Source organism: Thunnus maccoyii, chromosome 16, assembly GCF_910596095.1.
Source record: "Thunnus maccoyii chromosome 16, fThuMac1.1, whole genome shotgun sequence".
NCBI lineage: Eukaryota > Metazoa > Chordata > Actinopteri > Scombriformes > Scombridae > Thunnus > Thunnus maccoyii.
The window spans coordinates 13,499,529-13,511,127 of record NC_056548.1 but is presented as its reverse complement, the minus strand read 5'-3'; the positions used below and the strand labels follow the sequence as shown (position 1 = coordinate 13,511,127).

The window sequence follows — 11,599 nt, the reverse complement described above, 5'->3', positions numbered from 1 at the left end:
ATTATTTAGTTTTTTCGCTATACAATAATATATGTGGAACTTCTGATCACATGTTTTGATTAATTCCTGATTTGTCATCCTGATTAACAAGCAGAGTCTGACGAAACCCGATTCAAAGAGCATTGGGGATGTGTAGCCCCTGCAGCCATAGAGTCTGCTCTCCTCGATTGTAAAGATACATTAACATGATTGCACAGCATGAACCTCTTCATGTTTTTCAAGTAGAAAGAATACAGGAATTCCGTACAGTTACAGGAGATCATCAGCACTGTCTTCCATGTTGCCGATACCAAAACAACATTCCAGTGACTACTTGAAAGCACTGCAGACCCATTTGACATTTTGATTTTATGAGGTCTGGTGTAATTGTATGGTTTAGCAATGACACGTATGAGTCTGCTAATCTGGTACAGACTAGACTAGTGATCCGGTTTGAAGAGTCATATGTGGGTTGTGTTCAGTGTCCCGCCTCACGTACAGGGTTTGTGTGTGACAGTGGTAATACATGTCCCAAGACCAGCCTACAATTGTGGATTTCATGGTTATGCTTCACTTTAGGGTGCTGAATTATGAAAAAGTGTGTGCAGTCCATATCCTACAAGATGCCCATTGTTACTCAAGACTTGTACATCTTGTTATCTGTCTTGGGACCGATTGATCAACCCTCCAGTAATCAATAGAGCCTTTTCATTGTCCTGTCCTTGGGAGGACCTTTCCACATATCCTCCGAAGATTAACATCCCTGATCAATGGGACATACACAACTCAGCTACCTCCGGTTTCTCACATCCTGCTTAGTGTGAAAATAAACCACAACTGGTCCGTTTTGATTTTAACAGCTGTTGACTGAGAGGGGCCCCGGCTAAATCTGAGCCCTGACCTTGTCCCTCGTACAAATTTGTCCGCTTACTGCTCACCCACTCATGTCTTTGTAAAATAGTCTCCACGCTAGGTGCATGAGTACTCAAACAGCTGCACTATGACCTTCTGGCTTCAGTTTGTCACCACCGTGTTGGTATCATAGGATAGAACAATAAGTCAGAGCTCTTAGAATTAGAGCAGCAAGTCCAGTAAATTGATCAAACAATGTCTTTGGAAAAGTTTAATGACAAACTTACAACATACATACAAGCTGTAAACCTTCATATATGCACAAAATCATACATATTCTCTGAAAAATACATGTGCAATCAATCCTCCAGCCCAGATAACAGCATTTGGGAATGCAGCAGGCGACAGGAGCCACCACATCAAAGCAGGAAGACAGATACTGTTGCCTTAACAACGGGTGCAACACGTTTACTGGATCCTGCCTCTCTGCCCTTCAGCCAGCATCTACATATAGCCACAGTATGTTATTGCTATAATTATTGCTGAGCTTTAGTTGAATCTCAGGCCTGATTCAAGTGAGACAATTGAAATATTTCAGAGGTGGTTATTCGTTAACGATTAGAAATTATTTAAATTACTTTCCTTAGTAGGTTTTTACAGCCTGATACCTAAAGTACCTTGCCAACACATCCATTGGCCCCTGGAAGGTTTTTCTGTTTGGCATTTATCACTTGATTGTCATTATTTTAACGAGCAGTGACCGTAGGAAAAGATAGGTTCTCACATAATGGCTTGTCATTTGCACCACCACCAATTACACAGGACATGTAATATTAGTCCTGTCGTCCAAATGGTCTGCAATATCAGTGTGCTATCTTCAAGCCAGGATGATAAAACATCCCTTGAAGTCAAACACTGATAAGTGATTTTGATGGATAAGAGTAAGTAGATAGGCAAACGGAATGAGAAACCCAATTTTTCATGTGACTTGGAGATAGCTAAATTGTTCATGGTGTTGACTTTATGTTTCTCTTTTTTTTTCTCCCTCCCTTATTCTTTGAATATATAAGCGATGGAAAAAGTCACAGACTTCTTGCATCAAAAAGGATCTGGCATTTATTCTGAGCTTTGAAAATGGGTTTAGTTCTTATCTCTAACGTTGCGCATGGTAATTTGCACCTTGCCTAGTGCTCATTCTTCTGAGTTGGGTCACATACGGCTTCTGTGTGTGTCTTGATATGTGTGCGAAATAGTAACACAGAGTTAGAGGGAGAGAGAGAGACACAGCGACAGACAGGCAGAGCATACCTAAATGTGTGTGAGTGTGTGTGTGTGTGTGACAGCCTGGGAGTAAACAGAAACGATATTAATCCCCCCTTTTGCTCCCCCTGCCCTTGTGTTTTCGTCATTTTTAATAACACGGTTTCTATTCAACAATTAATCCAATTAACAAGGATCCAGATAATTAATGAACATGCATTTAGCCCCTTTTGAAGAGAGGCTGTTAGCTCACTCACAATGAGCTTGGAGAGCGCCTTGGGTTTTCAACTGAAAGTATGCTGATGGAGACAATGGGGGCCTCGGTAGGGGCCCTGTAGCTAGCTGCAGCCTGTGTCGGGGGCCGCAGCCGCAGGAAAGTGAGCGGGAACTGGTGACTCTGTCGAGGCAAGGCTGTCTGCGATAACGGCTGTGGCTCTGGAGGAGGTGAACAGAGGCCCACAGGCTCTGATAACATGCAAACATACAAACGAGAACAACATCTTTCCCTTTTTCTTTTGACTTACTAGTTTGGGGACTGTGGGGGAAAAAGTGCTGGCAGAATCTGGGTCATTTACATTTTGAGGAAGGTATGAGCACAGTGCAACAGAAATAAATGTCCTTCTAGCAACCACAGCATACACAGAGACTACACAGAGAAATACATAATGTGCCTATTATTCATTTCAACTCGTATCATAAGCATGACATGACAAATACCCCATTCATGCTTGTGTGCATGTGTTCATGCACTGTTGCACTCACACTTGTTTGCGAGGGGCTCGTTTTGAACAGTGTGTGCATTTGTTATTGTCAGTGACTGAACATTATTTATTTCCCTTACAATCACCCGAGGTAAGAATTGTAGACAATAAGGATGAAGAGGAAGGACATGTAAATGAGAGCGGACGGTGGGACATGTTGAGATGACGGGCTACAAATCAACCACTTTCTCATGTAGTTTTACTTTATTGGTGTTGTAGATTAAATCTGTAAAAATCAGTAAAGTTTAGGGCCTCTAAACCACTTTGTGAGCACGCATTGCAAATGTCAACAGCCAATCACACGATACAGGTGTTGCCGTTTAACTACATCTATGTTTACTCTGTCATATGACTTTGCCATCATAAAATTAAACGATTGATCAGTGTCCCAGTGCAGCTGCACACTGTTCACAGTGGTTAACAAGTAGCATTTGCATGCAGAGAAAATCAAATCACTGTTTTATGCTCATTCACTTGTCTGACAGCACAAAACACACACATATCCTGATGAGAATGAGTAAATTGTGAGTGCAGCTGTGCTAAGACACATTTTTAGATTATCGTGGAGAGCAGGAAGAGGCAGAACTGAGTTTTAACTGGCTGACACTCAGCAGAGGCCGCGTCTGTCTCGCCTCTTACCAAATATTGATTGTGATGCATGACTGTGTTGTTTGCCAACCAAAACAGGACCTTTAATAGTGCAAACAAATCAACTTTTAGACCCTACAGTCTGGACAGTGTCTTAATCAGAGTCCAAATGGACAAAGATGTCAGGCATTATTTTTCCCTTAAATAAATTTAGCAGTTTTCCTATTGTTCAGGCGTTTTAGAGTGAATGGAAATCTTTACTCGAACTACCTAAAAACGACTGTGGTAGTCTGAAGTAGACTCAGACTTGATGTGGCTATAAGTGATTCTCTAGGACTCAAAACATCAATGTTGTCCTGAGTTCCATTACAGCTGTGAGTGTGGGGCTGGTCCACTGTGGGTTGCACGGAGCCCTCTATCCATCATATTTGACACCTACCCGCTGACTGGATTACAGGGTTAAGGAAGGCCAAAATGGATACAAAAAGATGTGTTTTCAAGTTTAGCCAGTTGAGTTTGGCCCGAGCATGAGCTACACACGTATTTCTTCAGATGCTTTTAACCTGTATGTGATTGTAGAATTATCTAGGGACAGGAAGGGATACTAAGTGGATGAAGATAAGTAATGAAAGTGAAGGGAATGTAACAGCGAGGGGCTTGCTTCATTTTTTTATCTACCCCAAGTTGGATGAGAAAGAATGTACACAGCGTCAGCTGGTGTAGTGTTATAATGTGGGGCGACGTGAGAAAAAAAATCTATCACAATTCAATCTGAAGCTGCGACATTCCAGCTCTTCTGCGTTTCCAATAACCCACTCTCGCCACCACCGCTATTCACCATTCTCTATTTTGTTAAAGGTCACCTTGGGTGTTGTAGTCTAGATGCTCCAGTGGTTTGGCAATCTGGTGATGGAAATGCCTGTTGGCCTGCCTGTTGTCACACAGACGGGAGGGAGAAATGGGGTGACAGCTGGAGCCACTTTTGATAGAAGGCTCCGATGGGAAAACATCACCTCCAAACTCCCACCTCGAACCTGCTAATCGTCAAAATCAACGGGGGGAAATGACACACAAATCACACTTTGCAGTGAGGGGCACTTTAACAGGCGGAGCATAAACAGCAAAAACAAGTTTTACCCGCTCCTCCTTCCTCATTCTGCCCCTTGAGGAGAACACACTAGTGTCAATACGGCTTAAAGAAGTCCAGCCAATTGTTAACAGTGTGGATCCATCCCTGCCCCTACTGAAGATGCTTGTATTTGTTTACTTGCTCGTTCGCCTGTTTGTGCACGCCTGCCAGCCCGTAGCGGGGGGAAGAAATGAGTGTTTGTGAGTGATAAGACCTGTAGGAGAGGAAGAGGAGGATGAAGAAGAGCTCACAAGAACAGAGAGTGAGAGGAGAGAGGGACAGATAGAATCCTCATTGATCACATCTCTTCAGAGAAGGATTAATGCTGCAGTGTGGTCTACTGTGGGATATAAGAGTAGGAAAAAAATGTTGCACACTGTTTACCTTGTGAGGCAGCTGGATTGGCGAGATCACGTGAGATTATGAGATCACACGAGAATCTATCTTCAGGTTATGTGCTTGTGTACGAACCACCAGCAGTTCGGACTGATCAGCGTCCTGGGAACTACTGGCAGCTACTGGTGTGGTTTAGGTGTGATGACAGCGAGAAGCAAAGCCAATGGTAGATGTTGATAGACAGATGATTCATCCAATCACCTGCCAAGTACTTTTTGAAAGCTTCTGCCCTTTTCCAAACAATTTCCAAGGACGTCTTTGCAGATGGTTCTGCGTAACAAACCATCTAGCGCGTCAGGTTAGTGCACTCTGGCTCCATATGCCTTTCTTTTTAATTTACATGACGTTTCAGCCCTAAGACCTTCTTCAAGATCAACAACAATAGCAGGACACAGGCACCGCTATATTATGTAGGTCACACCCTTGTAGCACATCTGATGGTGGTTAGACAGTCATGTTTCACCATTAGGGTGGCCTTCAGCCAATCAAAATTTTATGGTTAAGTATATTCAAAAATATTATTTTGAATAGATTTCTAATAGATATACAGAAAAAGTTAAACCTCAGCTCTAGATGAACATGTCTACTGAGATCTAAACACATACACACACACACACACACACAAACACACACACACACACACACACACACACAAAGTACAGCATAGTTGCAGATAAAAGAGCTGTTCACAAAACTAAATTAAATCTGGATGTGAGAGTTTAGCAGACTTTTTTTTTCATATTTAAGGGTAGTGTTTCAGAGGACTTCACAGAGGTAAACAGAATATTAGCTCTTCTTTCAGAAGTGTTTACATTGTTCCTTCACTCTTGAATTAAGCCTGAGTATCAGACACCTGGCATATGGAGAGGCAGATAGATAAATCTCCATTGTGCTGTCCTGTCTTGCACATGCTCAGTAGCTCCCTTGGATGAGTGTGGACTCCACCAGGCAGACGTGAACAAGCTGAATCAATCCCAGGGGGACATTTATTTCTGTTGCACAGGCACAATCCCCTCATTGCCGGTCCTAACAATCTGCCTTTTGAGACGATAACACCGGAATAAGAGAGACGGCACAGCAGAAGAAGGGACATGAGAAAAAAGGGAAGGAAGTGATAAAGGGGAAGACTGATGCTGACAGAAGACTTCCTGAATGCTTAATAAATCCTCCACTGTACACAGGGGTTACGTCACGACAAACTTTGATCATATTAAGTGTGACCCACATGGATGAATTATTTGATTTTCAACATGGGGAGACGTCGTATACACAAAAGCGGGGCATTCACTTTCAGCTTGTTTGTTCAGATAAGGGAGCATGGTGATGTCGTTAAGTGCCAGTTGTCGCCTCAATTCTCTTCTGTTTTTCTGAAGAAAAACAGATAAACAAGTGGTGGCGTTTGTAGATCCTCTCCACCTCCTCCTCCTCCTCCTCCTTCTTTGGTCTCTTATTCCTCTCTGCAGCTGACTGCTCCTAAATCTCAGGTCTGGCTAGACAGCTCTCTCTACCAGGTGACACAACATCCCACTTCCCTCCATCCATCCCTCTTGACGCGGCCCACACAGTCTCTCCTTCCCTTCATTTCTCTCCGTGGTGGATTCATCTCAGTTTGCCCGTCTGTCTCCAAACTTGCGCGCAACGTATTTCCCCCGTCTTCCTCTTTACTCAACATGCTCTCTCACTTGAACACACACCACAAATATTTTCACACTGCCTTCCCTCCTCCATAATTGTCTTTTTCTTTCTTCCTCAGTCTGAGCCTTTTCTCCACTTTTTCTCAATCTCATTTTTCCCCTCCGTCAACAGAACGCTATCGGCGTGTTTGTGTAGCTTTTGTTGCACAGCTCACTGCAGCACAAAAGCCTTTGTTGGCCTGCCACCACTGTGATGTGGTGAGACGGAGATGCACAAGGACAAACTTGTGGAGCCAGCTTTCAGAGAGGCACCGTTCATTCGGAGATAAGAGCTCAACCTGAAGGCTGGAGTAGCTGGTGGCGTGCAAGCCAGACACACATGTAAACACTTGTCTATGACTGTGTTGATCTGTGTGGTTGTATGAATTCTGTGTATAAATCATCCCATGTCGGTGCAATTCTTAGCGTTTCCATCAGTGAAATGGCTTGCATGTGTTCCTCAGTGGGAGTTATTGCTGGCTGCAGGGCAGTGGCAGCTGTTGTAGGGGCTGAGCTAGCTAGGCTAATAATAACCCTGGAGCTGAGCGAGTGCCCGCGGCCTCCACATCGTCTAGGGTTGACCCCCGGAGTCCAGTTGCAATGGAGAGTGAGGATTAGGCCAGGTTGTGGATTAGAGAATGCTATTTCACCTCTGTAAGGACTAATAAGTGTGCAGGAATGCTACAGTGGTTAACGTTGAGGTCGCAACACTCTGAACGCACCACATTGGAAGCACTTGGAAAACATTCGCAGTGACCATGTGATACAGAACGTGTTTTTTCCCCCAAAGCCAGTTAGCAGTGAGTGTTGGAATACGCACACAAAGACACATTGAAACATCACAGGAAACAGGATCAACAAGTTCTTGAACTACCTTGAACTTGGAGCATTTTTTTTTTCAAGCCAGAATTTCTTTTCAATACCTATCTGTCTGAGGAAAATAAAAAATAAAAAAAGGAACAAGCAAAGAGATGTTGCAAAATGGCTGAATAACATGCTAGATCAATACCATCGCCCCCACATGCCATCAGGCAGATCTTTCACAATAGACAAGGAATAAAAAAAACTCGGAAATCCTCTCAACTGAAAATAATAATGTGGCTTTATCTGCAACAGATATTATCTGCTGCAGGGAAGTAGAGCATGGTGTTATAACCTGCGCTCTATGACTGGAGGAAATGCACTGAATGGGAAGCAATTTATTTCCTTGTGTATGTTGGTACACCCGCAGTCAGAAAATGATCAATTGCTCATTATGACTAAAGCGAAAAGGGTCAGAATATTATGATCAGGGCAATTTCTTCTCTATGCTAAATTCGTTTTTGAGGCTTTTGTTTTCATGTCCGAAAACAGGGTGAGATAAGGGGGAAATTCAAGTAAAGTCATGCTTGGTCTTTCCAGCCTGTAGGTCTGGACCAGTCATGCGTTGATGCCTTTCATAGGCCAAATAACCTCATTGGCTGCCTCCATTCCTGTTCATTTCACAATTTACTCTATTACTTGCATGAGCAATTACATCTTGATGTTTTTGTTAGGTGTTGTTTGCCATTATTGTGTGTGTCTGTCTGTTTGCAGACATGTGTGCTTAGGCCTGTGCATGTGTGTTTCTGTGTGGCTCTTGATGCAGGAGACCATATTCTCCAATGCTCCTTTCCAGACTGTCACCTTTCTTAATGAGCTTCAGTGGGTTCCTGAAGAGGTCGAAACGGACACCATTTAGCATTTAATGGCCATTAGTGCCTGTGATGTGAGCCAAAACAATCCGATTACCTGGCCCTTTAAGAGCAAAGAAGTGAAGTAAACTCCAGGCAGTTTCTGTTTATTATGGCTTATATGACATTATATGCTAGCTTGAAGCAAAGGGCTACAGATGGAGGGCTGTTAGTAACATTTGTTCTGTTCTAAAACCCTTAACAAAAATGCTCACCATGTTTCACTTTGTCCTTTTTTTTTCTAGTTGCTCTCTCTATCTCTAAGCTCTCCTGCCTTTGCTGGCCAGCTGCTAGCCTGTGGCTCAGTAAAATTGGACAGGTGATGCGGGACAGCAGGGCGTCACTGATACAGTTCGACAGAACCGCAGGCTATTCAGAGTTCGATCCACTCATCAATTGAGAAGAGAGGTGAAATTGTACCATTGTACATTTTAAAAAGCAGTTTTTGTGCCTGTGCCGCTGCTGTATCTGTTGTGTTACGCAGTGGCAGTTATTAAGGTGAAATATGTGTTTTGTGTTGAAAGGGGGCTGCTCTGCACTCCTTTTCGTCTTTCACTGCACAGATCAAGCAGCAGGCAGAGAGCAGCTCGGCTGAGTTCAGCCGTGTGGAACACCTATTCAGTAACATTCTTTTCAGGATGTGCTGAGGGTGAAATATGAGCATTATGAACCTGTCTTCTGGTTGAGAATAGATTCCTCCGCAGGCTTGTAAAGTTGCATTTGCTGGAGACATGACTTACAATAAGAGACAGCGCGAGTGTCCTTGTGAGTGTCAGAAATCAATTACGCTATGTTTCCCCTGTGGGTCGCAGGGTTGTATATGTATATGCACAAGTGTGTATATGTGTGTGTGTGTGTGTGTATATGTGTGTGCGTTGGGAAGTACGTTTGCTAAAGCTTCCATTGTGTCTGAGAAGAAGTTTCCACTGTGACTTTAATGCAGCAGAGAATAGAGGGAGAGAGAGCACCTTCAATCTGCACAGTGTGAGAAAACAAAGTTGGTTAAAAAACGCCTGCCGAGTTACCGATCGGTCTTGATAAACAAAGAACGCACGTATGCTGTCATGCACAAACCCTCACAAATAAGCCCACATGCACTCCAAGTATTCACTGAGATCACTGTGGGGTAGTTGAGTTCAAAGGATGTTAACCAAACGTGTGTACGTATGAATGCGTATTTGTCTGGAGGAATGCTGTCGGCCGTCATTCCTATGCATCTTTGCCTGCGTGTTTAGACAGGCTCAGTCTCCAGCTGGGTTTTGTGACAGAATGGGTACAGTGGTACGATACAATACAAAACAGCACAGCACCATACCATAGTTTTGAACAGAAGCAAGTGTAAAACACTACAGAACACAGCGCAGATGTACAACAGGACTTAGACTGCAAAACTCAATCACTGAAATCACATTCAATCTCAAACTGCATTAGCACCTTTTTAATTAAAAGCTTCGCACTGAAAAGGTAAAAGCTTTCAGATGTTTACTGCTTCAGCACATACACAGTATATTTCTATTCCAAAACATTATATATGATCTAAGTGACACTCTGTCTGTTCACACCCTGTAGGTTTGAAAGGTGGCTGTAAAAACTAGAGAAAAATGCTGCAGGAGTGGTTTGAAGTGGTGGTTTCAAGTTGACCGTAGTTGCTGTTCTCTGTGAAGTCACCGATCAAGCCTATAGGGGTGAGCGTTTGATAGTCAAAAGACAGATTTCGGGTGAAGTATCACTTAAAAGTCAGAGGATCAGATATGTGATTTTGATGAATCGATAGGGAATCAACTTTGCATCTCAAACAGCCTTTTTAAAAAGGGCAATTTTGTGCTTTCATACATTTTGTAAGAGTGGGTGTCATGTTTTTGATCAAATGCATATCTGTTTGAAATAAAAGTCATCATGCATGAAGGATTCGTTACCAGCTAGCTAAATAAATCATATTTATAAAAAAATCAACAAAACATGGAAAACATATCAAAAGTACATGAGAGGAAATTTATTCTGTCAAGTCTGGGTTGACAATAACAAACTATGGTGATAAAAACACAGATACAGAGAGAAAATACTTCATGACTTGCATTTATGAATTTAATGGGGGTTTAAAAAAGATAGGGTGGCAGAGCGGAGTGGAAATGAGTGCTGACTCTTGGAGGGGTAACGGATGGTTCAGAAACAAAAAGAGGACAAATTGAGTGAGAGGAGATGGGGAGTAGGGGAGAAAAAGGATAAAGACACAGATAAGAGAAGGATTTGGGTTTAAGAAGGGGGGTCGGAGGGTAGATAAGAAGTGACTGATAAAAAGGTTGAAGTCAAAAGTCTGCGCTACGTTGGAGGTGACAGCGCCCCCCCCCTTCTCAGCTGATCATGCAGGACTCATAGGTGGGCACCATGTATTTGATGTTTATGAAGGCGTCCTCCCCTCCGTAGCGCTCAAACACCTCCAGAGTCTCCTGGATCAGGTCACCGACGTTCTCTCTCTTCTGCTGGCTGTAGTCGATGCCATCTCCAGAGTTAACTGAGGACAAAGTGATAGAGAGAGAGACAGACAGAATGTGAAAAAACAAACACAAAAACGAGTTGTATTTCAGCTCAGTCCGGGTGGCTGCAGGCTTTGAGGTTGATGTCAGGGCTCACAAAGCACCACCTGTGGCCACGCCGCGCTGTTTTGCTGCAGACTGAGTCGGCTAATGCCATCCTTCCATCTGACTTCAAACCCAATGGACAGACTGAATTTAATTTACTCCTCTTATGCTGTGACCAGTTGGGACTCGACGGCAGAAGAGTTTTTAACTGTTTGGCTGAAAGTTTAATGAGGCAGCCTGCGGAGAGCAGAGCAGCGTAAAGGACACGCAAGCTAGCGACGGCTTTGCTGTCGCAGAGGCACGAGCGATGACCTGGAGTCGTGCTCCACAGGTAGGGATGTGTGTGATGTTGATGTATGATGCTCTAAAATAAAAATCTGAGAACAAATTCAACACGATCAAAGAAAAGAGCCTGTTGTGTGTGTGAGTTGTTTTTGGGTTTGTTTTTTTTTTTTGCATTTCCCAGGTGTGTATATGTGGTAAATGGCAAAGAGAGAACATAATACACTTGTGGCCAATCATGATACAACAAGAAAGCAGCAGAAATCTCCTCCCCAAGACACACACACACACACACACACACACACACACAGAGTGCAATAAAACACACAAAATTGTACAACAGAACTCTAGTGCTCGGGGAACTTGTTATCGAAAAAACATTCCTGAG

General features: G+C 43.2%; 1 protein-coding gene across 5 annotated transcripts in view; it reads right to left on the bottom strand.

Annotated features, from left to right (window-relative positions):
- Nucleotides 1–9,773: 9,773 nt before the first annotated feature.
- pacrg (PARK2 co-regulated) overlaps nt 9,774–11,599 on the bottom strand; it is a 146,413-nt gene continuing 144,587 nt past the window's right edge. For 4 of the 5 annotated variants that reach the window (XM_042388433.1, XM_042388440.1, XM_042388439.1 and 1 more), the window contains one exon: nt 9,774–10,862. In XM_042388433.1, the coding sequence (XP_042244367.1) occupies nt 10,702–10,862 (161 nt within the window). In that variant the 3' untranslated portion in view covers nt 9,774–10,701. The remainder of the gene's footprint in view (nt 10,863–11,599) is intronic. The other variant, XM_042388435.1, reaches the window with a different exon arrangement.